At 46.7% G+C, this 20,531-nt stretch overlaps 1 protein-coding gene across 4 annotated transcripts in view; it reads right to left on the bottom strand.

Moving 5' to 3' along the window:
- Positions 1 to 20,531, bottom strand: part of LOC140716743 (uncharacterized) — a 256,747-nt gene that overhangs the window by 144,377 nt on the left and 91,839 nt on the right. For all 4 annotated transcript variants that reach the window (XM_073029551.1, XM_073029548.1, XM_073029550.1 and 1 more), the window contains 2 exons: positions 7,061 to 7,141; positions 3,088 to 3,209 (listed from right to left, as the gene is read on the bottom strand). In XM_073029551.1, the coding sequence (XP_072885652.1) occupies positions 3,088 to 3,209; positions 7,061 to 7,141 (203 nt within the window). The remainder of the gene's footprint in view (positions 1 to 3,087; positions 3,210 to 7,060; positions 7,142 to 20,531) is intronic.

Here is a 20,531-nt window from a genome sequence, read left to right as displayed (position 1 = left end):
GTGGTGACCTCTACTATTTAAGACTTCTTCTTCATCACATGAAGGGACCAGTATCTTTAGAATCATTGAAAATACATGATGGAGATATTCTTCCATCATTCAAAGACGTCTGCAGACAGAGAGGATTGTTGCAAGCTGACGATCATTGGCAGCAAACTACGGACGAAGCAGAGAGAACAAGAATGGCCAGAGCAATGAGAGATTTGTTTGTTGTCTTGCTGACAAACACTGAAATCAACAATCCACAGCAATTATGGAACTGGTTCAAGAATGTAATATCTGAAGATTTCTTACAAATGGAGAGGAGAACTATCAATGATCCTAATATCAGGATCGATGAGAGTGATCATGGACAAGCTCTTCTGTATTTCCAAGAGAAACTTGAGAACTTGGGTGAGACACTTGAAGAAAATAACATGCCAACACCAGAAAACGGTAGAATTACTCAAAGTGCTGGCAATCTGGAATTATTGCGTGAACTGCAATACAAGAGATGAACAGCAGGAATTTGTTTCACAGAAGGAGCCCCTATTGAATAATGAGCAAAGAGAAGTATATGAATATGTGTGTGACTGCTTGGAAAAGAATCTCTTATCAATGATTTTCATTGATGCACCAGGAGGAATGGGCAAGACATTTATCATCAACTTGATCCTTGCTAAAGTTAGGGGAGATGGAGGTGTTGCTATTGCTGTAGCATCATCAGGTATTACAGCAACATTGATGCCTGGTGGTAGGACAGCGCATTCAAGATTCAAAATACCCCTCAAAGTCAATGAAGATGCCCTTTGTAGCATCGATAAAAACACCAATACTACGAATTTACTCCAAAATGCGAGGCTTATTGTCTGGGATGAGTGCCCCATGATTAGGAGGGAGAGCTTCAAAACCATGTACAGGACTCTGTGTGATGTATGTGGCAAGAATGAGGCCTTTGGGGGTATTTTAACCATTTGCTGTGGCGATTTCCATCAGCTTCTAGCAGTTGTGAAACGCAGAAATGATGCTGATGTGGAGGATACATGCATAAAAATATCCTACTTATGGAGAAGCTTCAACAAGTTTCAATTGAAGAGAACCATGCGACTGAGTGAGGGAGAAGGACGGTATTCTGAGTTCTTATTGGATGTTGGAGAAGACAAGATTGAGAAAAATGAAAAGGACAAAATCGAATTACCTGAAGATGTGATTCTGCCATCAAAAACTATGGAAGAATGCATTGATTTCATCTGACATTCGACAATCCTGCGGAACTGTTCTCGAGGAATTCTATCTTGGTTCCTCTCAATGAAATGATGCGAAAAATAAACTTCACGTGCATTAGATGCTTCCCTGGAATCATGAAAGAATACTGTTCCTTCAATGCCGTAAGTAAAGGAGCTAACGCCACTCATTTTCCAACAGAATTCCTTGATTCGGTCGAACTCTCTGGATTGCCACCACATAAACTGGAATTGAAGAGTGGATCTCCCATCATTTCAATGAGGAACTTGGATCCACCAAGGCTTTGCAATGGAATGTGAATGATGGTGGAAGAACTGCACGACAATCTCATCATAGCAAAGATAAACATTGGTGCGTTCAAAAATGACATTGTCATGATCCCAAGAATTACTCTCAATTTATCAGAAGGGGAAGATGTCCCTCTTCAGCGGAGCCAGTTCCCGATACAGTTATGCTTTGTATGACTATACATAATGCGCAAGGCCAAACCATATGGAGAATGTGTTGATTTATCTGGAGAAACCGGTAATCCAGTATGGTCAGCTGTATGTGGCTTTAAGCTGGGGAGAAAGAAATGAAAACGTTAGAGTATTCTTGAAGGGTGGCAGATCAACCAGAAACGTTGTCATCAAAATTGTCCTTCATTAAATGAGAAGGAGCTAAATTTGTCTTGCTACATGTCATTCTTCTTTAATAAACTGAGTTTTTCTTCTTTAACTTCCAAAGCACATCACATCAGACTGCACTACCTTTCTCTCTAAGGGTGCCCCAACAGGTCACCCGGTTGTCTAGTTACACAATAACAATACCCGCAGGCACAACAACCACAGGAAACACCATATGCTGATAACCCATTATACAATAACAATTCTCTTAAGTCAAAAAGATCACAGGAAACACCCAGCTCGTGTTCATCTAGGGGAAACAGCTTTTGGCCTTGCCAAACTGGGAAATCACGTTTGTGTGGATGCTGCGTAATGTACCACACAGTTACAAACCCACAATGCAAAATATCAGACAGTACACCATATGCAATTAAATGATTGAAATTTATGAATCTTAATCTGAATATACTGTTAGTAATGAAAATAAAAAAAGGGTCCAATTCAAGGAAAAGTTAAAAGTTCACATCGGAGCTCACTCAGTAGTCATTCTTCCACCATCATTCTCCTCTGAGCATAACCAACCTTCGGACACTCAGATCCCAGTCCACTCCATCTGGTGGTCTACCAGCTCTCTCCACACGTGTCTTCCCTCTTCATCTCTCCTCGACAAAAGACTGCGAAAAAACATCCTTCCAGATTCACAAGACACAGCAACAATCTCTTATTGGCTAACATGCATCCTGTTATCTCCAGCCATAACCCAAACATTGCTGCTACAGAGAAACCGTTACCTCAGTAGTAAACATTACAAAGAAGCCATTACATTAGCTGTGAAACCTTACAATGCGTTGCACACAGATAATCCATTACACTCAACAACAATTCTCCCAGCCACAAAGATCACAGGAAATACCATCCACTGATATTCCATTACACTCTAAAACAATTCTCCCAGGCACAAAAATAACAGGAAACACCATTCGCTGATATTCCATTGCACAGTAAGGATTCAACCAGGCTCAAATATCACAGGAAACACCTTCCACTAATATTCAATTCCCTCAGGCACAAAGATCACAGGAAACACCTTCCGCCGATATTCCATTACACAATAACAATTCTCCCAGGCACAAAAAATATCATCGCTTGCATTGCAGACAAAACGTAAAAGAAAAAATTTTCATAGGTTAATATAGGCAACCATGTATTCATAAAATGGGTAAATGAAACAGTGATTTTCCATAACAAAAGCACATACCTGTTCCATCTGAGGTGGACCCGACTTAAACCATAATACGACAGGCAGCTAAAGTTACTGCAATCTTCATCCCTAAACTCCTCAAGTATTTTCTTGAAGTGTCGTTCAGCTTCTAAAACATCCTAAGACCATAAAGAAACTCAGGATAAAAACTAATGCCTCACCTTCAATTTCATAACATGTTCATTATTATAAGGGGCCAATGTGGTTTAAACAACAATATTTTACTTGATTCTGCCTTAAAGTATAATTTTTACCCAGTGATTTAAACTCAACTTAAAAAACAATTTATCAATGTAGAAACTCTAACTGTACTGCTTCCTTGCCAAGTTAGCTGGGCACATTTTTCTTCTAGTGACCAGCAGTAAAAATGAGAAAGAAAACTAACAAAGAAGCCAATCTCTTGTAATTATTTGCACCTTAAATACTGTATTTCACAAACTTGGATGCTACCTACTATGGAACTGTGCCTTGCTCCCTATTCAGAGATCCATTTAATATCAGAGAATGTATACAGTATACAGACTGAAATTTGTCCTCTTCACAGACACGCACAAAACAAGATAGCCCATAGAATGGATAGAAACACTGAAGCTCCCAATCCTTCATACAGCAGCAGCAAAACCCCCTTCCCCACCAGTTGCGGCAGCAGAAACACCAACCTGAACACCTGCCATTGAACTCCATATTGAAATTCTATTTCAGGCAGCTTCTATTGATTATAAAGCACCTCATCCCAAGTTTTAAAGCAGTGTTATAATAGTCTAATTCAATGCCAGTGAAGGTGCTCCAAATGCAAACTGACACATTTCACTGCAGGAATAGCAGCCAAAATTTTATCCAAGGCATATGAGGAGTATGGAATTGGATGGCCAAAAACATGGTCAAAGAGCAGAAAAAAGAGGAAAAGACAAGAGGAGAACTCCATTCACCAAATCTTTAGTTTAATCATGCTCCAGGGATCTACCTTAAGTCACAATAGCAGGGGAATTTGGTGCTTACATCAATAAAAATTATACAGATAGATAATTTATTGATCCCAAAGGAGATTACATTGTCACAGTAGCATTACAAGTGCACAGATATACAAATATTAGAAAAGAAGAAAGAAAGAATAAAAAAATAAGTTACCTCAAACAGTCCAACAGGAGGTGGTTATCACTTCCCCAGCTATAGGTTGACTCATTATAGAGCCTAATGGCCGAGGGTAAGAATGACCTCATTTCGCGCTCTTTGGAGCAGCGCAGTTGTCTTAGTCTATCACTGAAAGTGCTCCTCTGTTCAGCTAAAGTGGCACGCAGAGAGTGAGAAACCTTGTCCAGAGTTGTCAGGATTTTCTGTGGGGTCCTTTGTTCTACCAGAGCCTCCAGTGTGTCCAGTTTGACTCCTATAACAGAGGCAGCCTTTCTAATCAGCTTATTGAGCCTGTTGGCATCACCATTGCCCCACACCGCATTGAAGATTGTACTGGCAACAACAAACTGGTAGCACGTGTGAAGGAGAGGCCTGCATCTTCCAAAGTACCTCAGTCTCCTCAGGAAGTAGAGGCGATTCTGGTCCTTCTTGTACACACCCTCTGTGTTGGTGCTCCACTCAAGTCTGTTGTCGAAGTACTTATAGGTCCTCTCTACATCCATGTCCTCTCCATCAACCGCAACAAGGAGCAGTGCAGGCTTAGTCTTTTCTTAAAGTCCATCACCATCTCCTTTGTCTTACTGTTGTTGAGCTGCAGATGATTCAGCTTGCACCAGTTGACAAAGTCCTCCACCAGGGCCTGTATTCATCCACCCATCCTCCCTTTATACACCCAAATATTGCTGAGTCATCAGAATATTCTGCAGATGACATGACTCAGCACACTCCTTCAGAACGCTGGGGTTCACTCCATCCGGTCCCAAAGATTTGCCGTGTCTGAGTTTCCCAGGTTTCCTCTTCTCACCTGCTCAGTAGCGAAGGTGAGTCCATGATGACTGGGGAGTTGGTGAAAGGTGGGGTTTGGGAGAGCTAAAGATCAAGACAATAGCAGTCGGTATGTTGAGGTGTGGTGGTAGGTGCAGGGCAAGGGGGGAGATGAGGGAGAGAGAAGGCATTGGTGCTGAGGGAGCTTTGGGTGCCTCTGCACCTGGATGGGAGTGCTGAAGGGGGGGTGGGAACAGGAGGACAAATGTCAAACCTACTAATCCATTCACGCTACATTCCCAGCCTCTACAGCTAGGCTGATTGAAGCCAGTGATGTTTTTCATGCCTCTCCACATCTTCTGTGTGCTACACTGCCCAAGCTTCTTCTCCAGCCCTTTCTTATATCTGTTCAGCCACCTTGATCTTCTCCTTTAGCTCCCTCTGCACATGTTTCAATTCCTCCCCATCTGCTGATCTCTTCTTGTGGTTGAGAAGAGCCTTTAGATCACTGGTGACCCATGGCTTGTTGTTTGGGAGCAGCTAGCAGTCCTTGATGGTATGACAGTGTCCACACAGAAGCTAATGTAGCCAGTGATGCAATCAGTAAGTCCATTAATATCCTCCCCATATGGTTCACAAAGTATTTTCCAGTCAGTAACCTCAAAGCAGCCCTTCAAGGCCTCGAGGTTTCTGGCGACCATTTCTTTACTATCTCAGTGGTAGCTAGCTGTTGCTGTACTTTGGGCATGAGGTGAACCAGGCTGTAATCTGATCTTCCAAGTGGGGGGAAAGCTGTGGAGCTGCATGCATCTTTAAAATTTGCATACAAGGAATCCAGTGTGTTTGACACTTGACAAACTGATTGAAAGTGGGTAGTGTCATCAAGAGAGAAACATAGTTGAAGTCTCTCAGTGTTGAGTCTGGAGTCTCACGATGGTAATGTGTATGACATCGCATGCAGTGGTTGGGAAGGCAGAATGTGGACAACAAGCAATATGGCGTGGCTGAACTCACACGGCAGATAAAACAGATGCAAACTCACAGCAAGCAGTTCAACATTGGGACTGCAGATTCATTCTTTCACAGAAACGTAACTGGGATTACACCATCTGTTGTTCACTCACAAAGCAAGCCCACCTCCCTTCCTCATACCACACTGTAGATCAAGTCTGTCTACTCGTAGTGCTGAGAACCCATTCACAGTGGCACTGGAATCTGGGATTTACTCAAACATATAACGCTGCATTCCCGGTATTCGTTCTGTGTCCCTGTGAGTATTGCTAGTTCATCCATTTTATTTGCCAGTGATCTTATGTTCCCCATGGTGATACACAGGAGACATAGTCTATATCTCCATCTCTTGTTGCACCACTTTTTACACAATCTGCAACCTTGGTACCTCATCTCAGCTCGTCTGGAAAATCGACCTTATGCTGGGCAATCAGAAGTTGCTTCCCAGATGCCAGCAGTTGCTCCCTATACAATATTGCCTCTGATACTCGGTCAAAGCACTTGATGGAATCAAGTATCCCAAGAGCCAGAAGGATTATTTGTTTTGCAGTTTTGCTAGCCATTACAAAAACAAACCAAAGAAACATGGTAAATAATGTTCAGACAAACAAGCGGAGCTGCTGTAATCTGCTGCCTCACATGACAAAGCATGCGCGCGCACACACGCACATAAGTATACCAGCACACACACACACAAAACTTGATATAACCAAGTTTTATTCAGGGAAGCAGCTCAAACTAACATCCACTGTCTTGTGCTACAACAGCTTAACTCTAAGCCAGACAAGGCCATTGCAATTGCAAACTGAATTTTAAACACGAGTTTTGTTTCACTTCCTGCTGGAATCCAGTGGTGTTCCGACAAAAGCTGCAGCAGCTCCTCTCACCAAATCCCAGTTCCTCCTACAATATGATCCTTGTCCTGTGTCATCTGGCTAAAATGACGGGTCTGAATAAAGTTTAGCTTCAACAAACAAAATCAACTTGAAAGGTATCAAATTTCTTTCGAAACTGCTCACTGACTGCCCCCTCCCAACATTCAGCAAAGAATGAAGATTCATACCTGAATTAAATTATTTCCTAAAAAGGCAAAACCGCAGGCATACTCAACCAGTATGTACTCCATCGTTGTCAAGTTGTAGACCTGGAATGGAAAATAAAACGCAATTAATGAACAATTTACATCCATCCTCCGGTTCAGAGACACCAGAGATTGCAATGTGGGACAAAGCTGTATGCAATCAAGATTAAACAGGCAAAAAGTCAGACAATGTTTCAAGTTGAGGTCTTGCATCCAGACTGAGAAAAAAGCCACCATGCAGAAGAGAGACACAGGCCGGGAGGTGATCGGTGGAACCAGACTGGGTGGGGACTGGTCAGTGTAACCAGACCAGGAGGAGGGAGAAGTGATTGTGTCAAGGCTGCAAAGTGGTCATTCCAAACCGACAGGGGCAAAACCTGGCAGGTGGATCTGGTATGCAGTAGAAAGAGGGAGGATAAAGATAGAGGCTGGAAGGTGATAGTTGGAATCAGATAAGGATGATTAGTGAGAACAGAAACAGGTAGGGGGCTGGTAATGAGAGGAATGGGTGAAAAAGTAACAAAAACAACAGAAAACCTGGGTGGACAGGTGCGAGCGGGAAAGTAACACAGAGAGTGTGGGTTAGAAAATTCAACACTCAGACCAAAAGTTTTCGCAAACCAGTTATGATGTTACTTTATTGGTATGCTCCTATAGTAAATTGCACAGCAGAAACTTGACAGTGAAAGTGAATGGACTAATACAGTTCCCTTCTACAGAACAGTGAAGGGACTAATACAATTCCCTTCGACAGTGAACAATGAAGAGACTAAATCAGTTCCCTTCGACAGTGAACAATGAAGAGACTAAATCAGTTCCCTTCGACAGTGAACAGTGAAGTGACTCAGTACAGTTCCCTTCGACAGTGAACATTGAAGTGACTCAGTACAGTTCCCTTCGACAGTGAACATTGAAGTGACTGAGTACAGTTCCCTTCGACAGTGAACAGTGAAGTGACCCTCAGTACAGTTCCCTTCGACAGTGAACATTGAAGTGACTCAGTACAGTTCCCTTCGACAGTGAACATTGAAGTGACTGAGTACAGTTCCCTTCGACAGTGAACAGTGAAGTGACTCAATACAGTTCCCTTCGACAGTGAACAGTGAAGTGACTCAGTACAGTTCCCTTCGACAGTGAACAGTGAAGTGACTCAGTACAGTTCCCTTCGACAGTGATCATTGAAGTGACTCAGTACAGTTCCCTTCGACAGTGAACATTGAAGGGACTCAGTACAGTTCCCTTCGACAGTGAACATTGAAGTGACTCAGTACAGTTCCCTTCGACAGTGAACATTGAAGTGACTCAGTACAGTTCCCTTCGACAGTGAACATTGAAGTGACTGAGTACAGTTCCCTTCGACAGTGAACAGTGAAGTGACTCAATACAGTTCCCTTCGACAGTGATCATTGAAGTGACTCAGTACAGTTCCCTTCGACAGTGAACAGTGAAGTGACTCAGTACAGTTCCCGTCAACAGTGAACATTGAAGTGACTCAGTACAGTTCCCTTCGACAGTGAACAGTGAAGTGACTCAGTACAGTTCCCTTGGACAGTGAACAGTGAAGTGACTCAGTACAGTTCCCTTCGACAGTGAATATTGAAGGGACTAATACAGTTCCCTTCTACAGAACAGTGAAGGAGACTAATACAGTTCCCTTTGACAGTGAACAGTGAAGACACGAATACAGTTCCCTTCTACAGTGAACATTGAAGGGACTAAGTAGAGTTACCTTCCACAGAGAACAGTGAAGAGACTGATACAGTTCCCTTCGACAGTGAAGAAACAAAAACTTTGTACTCGATCTTCATGAAGATGGCAGAGCTTGTTATCAAAATGTCAGTTATCAACATGATAATGTTGAGATCACGGCTCTGTGGAGGCCATAAAATCCGAAACTGTGGCAACCCACTCCCCAGCACACTCGAACCGGCTCACAAAGCGGCGCGCGCCAGCAGAGGCCAGTCCCAAAACGGGCACCCAGCCTGCTTCACCAGCAAGGGGAAGCTTTAAAGCGAGGCCACGAAGTTTGAATAAACCTCTTTTGCAACTGCAGCTCACCGACTCCGTGTTGTTATTGCAGCACTGCGTGTAGCACACCGCTACAATTGGTGACCCCGACGGCCCAAACGATATTTGGACCGAAGATGAACGACGCCGCATCTGTTCATGCAGTTTCGTTAAGACTGCCAAGCTTCTGGACGCTGCGACCTCACCTACGGTTCCAGCAAGCAGAAGCCCAATTCCACATTCGGCAGATAATCTCGGATGACACACGTTACTACTACGTGGTGAGCTCCCTCGACCAGGAAACAGCGGCCCAGGTTGAGGAGTTCATACAGTCACCCCCAGAGGACGGCAAATACACAGAATTCAAAGCCTTGCTCATAAGGACTTTCGGACTCTCACGGCGCAAGCGAGCTGCCCGCTTACTGCACTTGGATGGTTTGGGAGACAAGCCGCCGTCGGCTTTGATGAACGAGATGCTGTCCCTGGCCGGAGATCACAAGCCCTGCCTCATGTTTGAGCAGGCATTCCTGGAGCAGCTGCCAGAGGACATACGCCTGCTGCTGTCCAACGCGGATTTCAGCAACCCCCGGAGGGTGGCAGCCCGGGCGAACGTGCTGTGGAAAGCCAAGAAGGAGAGTGGGGCGTCCGTCGCACAGATCACCAGGCCACGCTCCCAGCAGCAAACCAGACCAGGCCCGGCCGCAGAGCCCGCTAACCCCAGAGGCAGGGGTGAGGAGGCCAATGAACAATGGTGCTTCTACCACCAGCAGTGGGGCGCAGAAGCCCACCACTGTAGCCCCCCCTGCAAGTTCCTGGGAAACGCCAGGGCCAGCCGCCGCTGATGGCTACGGCGGCTGGCCATCGGGATAGCCTCCTGTATGTGTGGGACAAGCAGTCGGGATGCCGCATTTTGGTCGACACCGGAGCCGAGATCAGCGTCATACCTCCGACGAGTTACAACACCTGCAACAGGGCACCGGGTCCCACCCTGAGGGCCGTGAATGGCAGCGCAATACGGACCTACAGCACCCGTACGATGCGGCTACAGTTCGGCTCCAGCCGGTTCATGTGGGACTTCACACTGGCCGCCGTAGCCCAACCGCTTCTGGGCGCGGATTTTTTGCGGGCTCACAACCTACTGGTCGACCTGCAAGGTAAGAGACTAGTCCACACCGAGACCTTTCAAACGTTCTCCCTGGGTGAAGCCCAGTTGCCGGCCCCACACCTAGACTCCATCATGCTGTCCGACAACGACTTCACCAGAGTCCTGGCGGATTTCCCATCGGTTCTGGCACCGCAGTTCATGGCAGCCATGTCCCGACACAGGGACCACCCCTCCACGCCTGTGCTCGAAGACTTCCCCCGGACAAGCTCCGACTGGCGAAGGAGGAGTTCAAGAGGATGGAGGAATTGGGGATCATACGGCGGTCCGACAGCCCATGAGCCTCCCCCCTGCACATGGTGCCCAAAGCAACAGGGGGCTGGAGACCATGCGGCGACTACCGCAGGCTGAACGAGGCTACAATACCGGATCGCTACCCTGTGCCGCACATTCAGGACTTTGCAGCAAACCTGCACGGCGCACGGATCTTCTCCAAGGTAGACCTCATCCGGGGATACCATCAAATCCCGATGCATCCGGACGATGTCCCCGAAACGGCACTCATTACCCCTTTCGGCCTTTTCAAGTTCCTCCGCATGCCGTTCGGCCTAAAGAATGCCGCACAGACGTTTCAGCGGTTAATGGACGTGGTGGGACGTGACCTGGACTTCGCTTTCATCTATATGGACGACATCTTCATAGCCAGCAGCAGTCGTCAGGAGCATCTGTCCCACCTCCGTCAACTCTACGCCCGACTGAGTGAATACAGCCTGACAATCAACCCGGCCAAATGCCAGTTCGGGCTCGACACCATCGACTTCCTGGGCCACAGGATTACTAAAGACGGGGCAACCCCTCTGCCCGCTAAGGTAGACGCGGTCCGCCATTTCCCCCGACCCAACACAATCAAAGGCCTTCAGGAATTCGTGGGTATGGTAAATTTCTACCACCGCTTCCTCCCTTCAGCTGCCCGAATCATGTTCGCCCTGATGTTGGGTAAGGGCAAGGACATTACCTGGGACGAGGAGTCGGCCACCGCTTTCATTAAAACCAAAGAAGCCTTAGCAAACGCCGCGATGCTAGTGCACCCCAGAACAGACGTCCCTACCGCCCTCACAGTGGACGCATCTAACACAGAAGTCGGTGGGGTGCTGGAACAACTCAGAGGGTTGCTGGCAACCCCTGGCGTTTTTCAGCAAACACCGACGACCACCCGAGCTCAAATATAGTGCTTTCGACCGGGAACTGTTGGCACTATACCTGGCAATCTGGCATTTCAGGTACTTCTTGGAAGGTAGGCCCTTCACCGCGTTCACGGACCACAAACCGCTTACCTTTGCGTTCACGAAGGCATCCGACCCCTGGTCGTCCCGCCAGCAGCGACATCTGTCCTACATCTCCGAATACACGCCGGATATCCGGCATGTCTCGGGAAAGGACAAAGTCGTGGCGGACGCCCTCTCCCGCCCTAACATCCAAGCCCTGTCCCGGGGGTAGACTATGAAGCACTGGCGGAGGCGCAGCAGGCAGACGAGGAGATCCCTAGTTACAGAACCACAGTCTCCGGTTTGCAGCTCCAGGACCTCCCCGTAGGCCCAGATGAGAGTACCCTACTCTGTGACGTCACCACCAACCAACCCCGCCCCGTCGTCCCGACAGCCTGGCAGCGGCACGTTTTCCACTCCATTCACAACTTAGCGCACCCCTCCATCAGGACAACCGTCCGGATGGTCTCCAACAGGTTCGTTTGGCACGGACCTCCGCAAGCAAGTCAGTGAATGGGCCAAAACGTGCATGCACTCCCAAACAGCCAAGGTGCAGCGGCACACCAAAGCTTTGCCGCAGCAGTTCCACCCCACCCACCGGCGTTTCGACCACATTCACGTGGATATCATGGGCCCCCTGCCAGTGTCGCGAGGAGCGCAGCACCTCCTGACTATCGTAGACCCATTCACAAGATGGCCAGAGGCAGTCCCGCTCGCCAACACCACCTCCGAATCCTGTGCCCGAGCACTGACTGCCACCTGGGTATCTCGCTTTGGTGTACCGGCCCACATTACCTCCGACAGAGGCGCCCAGTTCACCTCCAGCCTGTGGTCAGCTATGGCCAGCCTTTTGGGGACACAGCTGCACCACACAACTGCCTACCACCCACAGTCGAACGGACTAGTGGAGCGTTTCCACCGTCACCTGAAGTCGGCTCTCATGGCCCGCCTGAGTGGACGAGCTTCCCTGGGTCCTGCTCGGAATCCGCACAGCGCTCAAAGAGGATCTGCACGCCTCTTCGGCCAAGTTGGTGTACGGCACACCCCTGGTTGTCCCAGGGGAGTTCATACCAGCCTCAAGGGGGCAAGAGGAAGAACCCGCAGCAGTCCTGAGCAGACTACGCAAGAGGCTCGGTAACCTTACCCCCATACCCACTTCGCAGCATGGGCAGAACCCGACCTGCAAAACTGTACGTTCGTTTCAGCTCCGCTGTTGCTAGGCTTCAGACACAGTACCCTGAAGCACTGGTGATAATTACAGGGGACTTTGTAATTATGTGACTTTGGACAAGACACTACCTGCTTTCTCCCAGTACGTGGATTGCTACACCAGGGGTAATAGGACTATTGACCTACTGTATGCAAACGTAGAGGAGGCATATAGTGCATCCCCACTGCCTTCATTGGGAAAAGCTGATCACAACCTGGTTTTGTTACAGCCCAGATATAAATCAATTGTGATGAGGCATCCCACTACCACACGCTCTTTTAGGAAGTGGACTCCTGAAGCTGAACAGGCCCTGAGAGACTGCTTCGGTACTACTAACTGGGATGTACTGCAAGGGGGGCTCTGTGGGGGCGTTGAGGAGGTCACTGAATGCACAACGGACTATATTAACTTTTGTGTGGATGCCGTTGTCCCTGTTAGAACTGTTCGCTGCTATCCCAATAATAAGCCCTGGATCACTAGTAACATCAAAGGCCTCCTAAACCAGAAGAAGAGGGCCTTTAAAGATGGTGATCGGTTGGAGCTTAAAAGAGTTCAGAAGGAACTCAGAGTACAGATAAGGGGGGCAAAGGAGCAGTATAGGAGGAAGCAAGAACAAAAGCTGCAGAAAAAAAAGCATGAAGGAGGTGTGCGATGGGATGAAGATCATCACCGGATGCGGTGTAAAGCGGGGGGCGAACATAAGTGGAGATGTGGAGAAAGCGAACCAGCTGAACAACTTCTTCAACAGGTTCGACAGCACAATCTCATCCTCACCGCAGAAATCCACACCAGGCTTACTTCCCTCACAGGAAAATAGCCACTCACAGGAGACCTTGCCCACGCCCAGGATTACGGCTGCACAGGTGGAAGGTCAACTGAGGAAGATCTGTACCAGCAAGGCGGCTGGACCGGATGGAGTTTCCCCACGATTACTGAGGGCCTGTGCGACTGAGCTGGGAGAACCACTACAGCGCATCTTCAACATGAGCCTGGAGCAGAGAAGAGTACCCAGACAGTGGAAAACATCCTGTATTGTCCCGGTACCGAAGAAACCACAACCAAAGGAGTTGAATGACTTCAGACCTGTTGCCTTGACGTCGCACGTGATGAAGACCATGGAGCGGCTGATAATACAGAATCTGAGGCCACAAACCAGGCACGCCCAGGATCCTCTTCAGTTTGCGTATAAGGAGAAGGTGGGAGTGGAGGATGCTATCACGTATTTGCTGCACAAATCACTCTCTCACCTAGATGGGGTCAGTTGTGCTGTGAGGATTACATTCCTTGACTTCTCTAGTGCCTTTAACACCATCCAGCCCAAGATCTTAAGGCACAAACTAACGGAGATGGGAGTAGACTCTCACATGGTGGATTGGATAGTGGACTACTTGACAGATAGACCTCAGTATGTGCGGTTGGGAGACTGTAGGTCTGACACGGTGGTCAGCAGCACAGGAGCGCCGCAGGGAACCGTACTCTCTCCAGTCCTGTTCACCCTGTACACATCAGACTTCCAATATAACTCAGAGCCCTGCCATGTGCAGAAGTTCGCTGATGACACGGCCATAGTGGGGTGTGTCAGGAATGGACAGGAGGAGGAGTATAGGAAACTGATACAGGACTTTGTGATATGGTGCAACTCAAACTACCTGCGTCTCAACTTTAGGAGATCTAGGCCTCATATGGAGCCAGTGATCATTAATGGAGAATGTGTGGAGCAGGTTAAGACCTACAAGTATCTGGGAGTACAGTTAGACGAGAAGCTAGACTGGACTGCCAACACAGATGCCTTGTGCAGGAAGGCACAGAGTCGACTGTACTTCCTTAGAAGGTTGGCGTCATTCAATGTCTGTAGTGAGATGCTGAAGATGTTCTATAGGTCAGTTGTGGAGAGCGCCCTCTTCTTTGTGGTGGCGTGTTGGGGAGGAAGCATTAAGAAGAGGGACGCCTCACGTCTTAATAAGCTGGTAAGGAAGGCGGGCTCTGTCGTGGGCAAAGTACTGGAGAGTTTAACATCGGTAGCTGAGCGAAGGGCGCTGAGTAGGCTACGGTCAATTATGGAAAACTCTGAACATCCTCTACATAGCACCATCCAGAGACAGAGAAGCAGTTTCAGCGACAGGTTACTATCGATGCAATGCTCCTCAGACAGGATGAAGAGGTCAATACTCCCCAATGCCATTAGGCTTTACAATTCAACCGCCAGGACTTAAGAACTTTTTAAAAGCTATTATTAATGCTTTTTGAGATAGTGATTTAGATGCATATCATATTTTTTACTGAGTTAAGTATTGTATGTAATTAGTTTTGCTACAACAAGTGTATGGGACATTGGAAAAAAAGTTGAATTTCCCCATGGGGATGAATAAAGTATCTATCTATCTATAAGAGGAGGTTTTCACGGTGGACTGACTCAAACCGGCCCACGTGAACGTGGCGCAGCCGGTCGAGATTCTGGCACCGCAGCACAGAGGCAGACCTCACAAACAGAGTCTGACCCAGACTGTGGACATTGGGGGGTGTATCGCCGGTTCTGGGGGGGGCGGGGGGGGGTTTATGTGGCGACCCACTTCCCAGCGCACTCAAACCGACTCACAAAGCGGCGCGCACATAGAGGCCGGTCCCAAAAAGGGTGCCAAGCTTGCTTCAGCAGCAAGGGGAAAAGCCCGCGCGCGGAACGGGACTGTGAATACGCCCAGGGAGGGCGGGATCAGGAAGGCATTAAAGCGAGGCCACAAAGTTCGAATAAATCTCTTTTGCAACTGCAGCTCACCGACTCCGTGTCGTTATTGCAGCGCCGCGTGTAGCAAGACCACATTTAAAAAAACTAGGGTGCCTAAAATTTTTGCACCATATTGTATTTGCATTAATTAGGGGTAGAAATGTACTTAATGAAGTGTGGGTTATCTACACTGATAGAATTGATGAAGGACTTAACCAAAGCTGCAGGGTTTTCAAAGAATCAAACTTTATAGATGAAGGAGGAAGAAAGTCAGACCAAGAGAATACATGTGTACTTGGGTCTTAATGAAGTAAGTGAAGTATTGATTCCCATCTTAATGATAGGGATTAATTGTAGGCATAAAGGTGAGTAACGTTACGGAGGTGAAAGTAACAATCTTAAGAGAGAGGACATGGAAGGTCAATTTTGGGTTGTACAGACCACTGTATTGCAGTTCAGCCAGAGTGAGTCTCATGTCTTACTTATCCTCCTTTCTACAAGCCTGCATCTTCATCTTTCCACTCCCTGATTGATCAATTGATCACCTGCCTCCACCCACTGCTCCAAACTCCGGCCTTTCAAGGAACCGACAGCAAGATGAAAGCACCAGAACACTCTCTCAATTCATGGCTTGCCTTCAATCTGAACTCCTCCAAACAAAAATAAATTCCTACAACAAAATTCTTCCCCCACCCCCCCTCGGGTTTCAACATTTCTCTCAGTGTTCTTCCCTTTTCAGTTCCATTCATTCTCCACTGAAATAAACATTTTTCCATGGTCAATCTCCTTGATACTTTTAGACACAGACATCATGCTAAGTAATGGAGGAATAATAGAGAAAGCTTGGAGACAGTGTGAGAGGGAGGATAGGCAAGTGATAGAGAAGGGACACGCTCAGACTGATGGTCTGAGATGTGTCTATTTTAATGCAAGAAGCATCATGAACAAAGCAGATGAGCTTAGAGTGTGGATCAGTACTTGGAGCTCTATGTTGTAGCCATTACAGAGACTTGGATGGTTCAGGGGCAGGATTGGTTACTTAGAACGCCAGGCTAAAGATGTTTCAGGAAGGACAGGGAGGGAAGCAAAAGAGGAGGGGGTGTAGCACTGTTGATCAGAGATAGTGTCACGGCTGCAGAAAAGGAGAAAGTCATGGAGGAATTGTCTCCTGGGTCTCTATGGGTGGAAGTTAAAAACAGGAAGGGGTCAATAACTCTACTGGGTGCTTTTTATAAACCACCCAATAGTAACAAGGTCATCGAGCAGCAGATCGGGAGACAGATTCTGGAAAGGTGTAATAACAGGGTTGTCATGGTGGGAGATTCCAATTTCCCAAATATTGATGAGCAAGAAATTTAGATGGGGTGGAGTTTGTTAGGTGTGTTCAGGAAGGTTTCAGATAAGCATACAAGAGGAGAGGCTGACTTGATCTGGTATTGGGAAATGAACCTGGTCAGGTGTCAGGTATCTCAGTATCTCAGCATTTTGGAGATAGTGATCACAATTCTATCTCCTTTACCACAGTGTTGGAGAGTGAAAGGAACAAACAAGTTAGGAAAGCATTTAATTGGAGTAAGCGGAAATATGAAGCTATCAGGCAGGAACTTGGAAGTGTAAATTGGGAACAGATGTTCGCAGGGAAATGCACAGCAGAAATGAGGCAAAAGTTCAGGGGATAATTGCATGGGTTCTGCATAGGTATGTTTCAGCGAGACAGGGAAAAGATGGTAGGATACAGGAACCGAAGTGTACAAAGGCTATTGAAAATCTAGTCTAGAAGAAAACCTTACAAAAGGTTCAAAAATCTAGGCAATGATAAAGATCTAGAAGATTATAAAGCTAGCAGGAAGGAGCTTAAGAATGTAATTAGGAGAGCCAGAAGAGGCTATGAGAGGCAAGCAGGATTAAAGATAACCCCAAGGCATTCTACAAGTATGTGAAGAGCATGGTAAGACGTGAGAGAATAAGACCAATCAAGTGTGACAGTTGAAAACTATGTATGGAACCTGAGGAGATAGCAGAGATACTTAATGAATACTTTGCTTCAGTATTCATACCTAAGTATACAAGGACCTTGGCGATTGTAGGAATGACTTACAGCGGATTGAAAAGCTTGAGCATATAGACATTAAGAAAGAGGATGTGCTGGAGCTTTTGGAAAGCATCAAGTTGGATAAGTCACCGGGACCAAATGAGATGCACTCCAGGCACCCCAAATGAGGAGAGGGAGGAGATTGCTGAGCCTCTGGCGATGATCTTTGCATCATCAATGGGGACAGGAGAGGTTCCCAAGGATTGGAGGGTTGAGGATATTGTTCCTTATTTAAGAAAGGGAGAAGAGATAGCCCAGGAAATTATAGACCAGTGAGTCTTACTTCAGTGCTTGGTAAGTTAATGAAGAAGAGCCTGAGAGGCAGGATTTATGAACATTTGGAGAGGCATAATATGATAAGGAATAGTCAGCATGGCTTTGTCAAAGGCAGGTCATACCTTATGAGCCTGATTGAATTTTTTGAGGATGTGACTAACTAAACATGTTGATGAAGGTAGAGCAGTAGATGTAGTGTATATTGATTTTAGCAAGGCTTACTCAGAAAGTAAGAAGGCATGGGATCTAAGGGGACATTGCTTTGTGGAATCAGAATTGGCTTGCTCATAGAAGGCAAAGAGTAGTTGTAGACAGGTCATACTCTGCTGGAGTTCGGCAACCAGTGGTGTCCCTCAGGGATCTGTTCTGGGACCACCTACTCTTTGTGATTTTTATAAGTGACCTGGATGAGGAAGTGGAGGGATGGGTTAGTAAGTTTGCTGATGACACAAAGGTTGGAGGTGTTGTGGATAGTGTGGAGGGCTGTCAGATTTTACATTGGGACATCGATAGGATGTAAAATTGGGCTGAGAAGTGGCAGGTAGAGTTCAACCCAGATAAGTGTGAGGTGGTTCATTTTTGTAGGTCAAATACTATGGCAGAATATAGTATTAAGGGTTAGACTCTTGGCAGTGCGGAGGATCAGAGAGATCTTGGGATCCGAGTCCATCGGACACTCAAAGCTGCTGTGCAGGTTGACTCTGTGGTTAAGAAGGCATACGGTGCATTGGCCTTCATCAACCGTGGGATTGAGTTTAAGAGCCAAGAGATAATATTACATCTATATAGGACCCTGGTCAGACCCCACTTGGAGTACTGTGCTCAATTCAGGTCGCCTCACTACAGGACGGATGTGGAAACCATAGAAAGGGTGCAGAGGAGATTTACAAGAATGTTGCCTGGATTGGGGAGTATGCCTTATGAGAATAGGTTGAGTGAACTTGGCCTTTTCTCCTTGGAGCGATGGAGGATGAGAGGTGACCTGATAGAGGTGTATAAGATGATGAGAGGCATTGATCATGTGGACAGTTAAAGGCGTTTTCCCGGGGCTGAAATAACTAGCACAAGAGGGCATAATTTCAAGGTGCTTGGAAGTAGGTACAGAGGAGATGTCAGGGGTAAGTTTTTTTACCCAGAGAGTGGTGAGTGCATGGAATGGGCTGCCAGCAATGATGGTGGAAGCAGATACAATAGGGTCTTTTAAGAGACTCCTGGACAGGTACATGGAGCTCAGAAAAATAGCCTTCGGTAATTTCTAAGTAAGTATATGTTCGGCACAGCTTTGTGGGCCGAAGAGCCTGTATTGTGTTGTAGGTTTTCTGTGTTTCTATGCTTGTCTGAGTAATATCCCAAGAACAACTGATCCCAATAAAACAGTAATAAAAATTTTTAAAACATTGGTGTATACTTTTATAATTCCAGAAAGAATTTCATGGGAAGAAACAGATCAGGTAACTTCAGCCTGTTTTTTTTAAACCGCTAAAGATTTCCCTTTCTTCGCAACTATCTGAAGCATGTAACCCACTTGACACTAAGAATTAAAGGATTCTTTTCTGTAGTGACAGTCTAGACTGAAAATTCCACTTCATATATAAAATGCTAAACCAGTGGTCCCCAACCACTGGGCCGCAGACAAGCATGTGGCCACAAGGGAACGATATGATTTAGTTATATGAAACATTATGAGTCAGCATCATTACCTGTCACGCCTACTGCTGAACTTGAATGCACGCGAGGTCATTACGCATGCGAGGCCATCGGTCAGTCATTAACCTACAACTACACAATCAGTAAAACAACAAACGTCGCTTTGGAGAGTTTCTTTGGAAGAGGTGGTAGGGACATAAAAAGCCTAACGATGATGATAACGCAGAGACAGCCGAGGCCAAGACTGCAAAAAAAAAAGAAAGCTTCCTTCAACAGAAAATATGAGTCGTACATAAAATATGGCTTTAATGCGACCGGTGACTCGCACGCTCCAAGCCCCGTGTGTGTGATAATGTGGAGACAAGCTGTCTAATGAGGCAATGAAGCCCTCAAAACTGCTTCGGCACCTGAGTCCAAGCACCTTGCACTTAAAGACAAACCCGTTGAGTTTTTTGCAGGGAGAAAATGGGAGCAAGCGGGACAGAAGCAAGTGCTGAGAGCCACCACCTCAACAAATGCTGCTGTTCTGAAAGCGTTGTACTTAGTGACTAGCCATATTGCTAAGGCTAAGAAGCCTTTCACTGTTGGTGAAGAATTGATTCTGCCTGCTGCCAAGGACATATGCCATGAATTGCTGGGAGGAGCTGCAGCTAACAAGATGGCACAAGCTTCTCTTTCAGCTACCACAGTTTCAAGGAGAATCGATGACATTCGAAGCACAGCTGTTGTGCTTCAGTACAGGCTTAACGAGTCGCCACGTGATGAGGAGTGGATAGCAAAACTCGTTTATCTGTGTGACATCTTCAACTTGCTCAATGAACTCAATTTGTCACTTCAGGGGAGAATGACAACTGTCTTCAAGTTGGCAGATAAAGCGTCTGCTTTCAAGGCCAAACTGGAACTGTGGGGACGGCAAGTGGACAGGAGCATATTTGACATGTTCCCAACATTAGCTGGGATTCTGGGAGAGACTGAGGCTGCACCGTCCTTCTCACAGCTGCTGTGCAATCACTTATCTTCGCTGTCGACAGAATTCGAGTGTTACTTCCCAACCGCAAATGACCCAAGACGTGCAAAGGAATGGGTCTGTGACCCACTTGTCAATGTCCTCGGTGAATCATCCATGTCAGCG

Source organism: Hemitrygon akajei, chromosome 26 (assembly GCF_048418815.1).
Source record: "Hemitrygon akajei chromosome 26, sHemAka1.3, whole genome shotgun sequence".
Lineage (NCBI taxonomy): Eukaryota > Metazoa > Chordata > Chondrichthyes > Myliobatiformes > Dasyatidae > Hemitrygon > Hemitrygon akajei.
The sequence above is the reverse complement of the archived record's forward strand: the minus strand, read 5'-3'. Positions and strand labels throughout refer to the sequence as shown.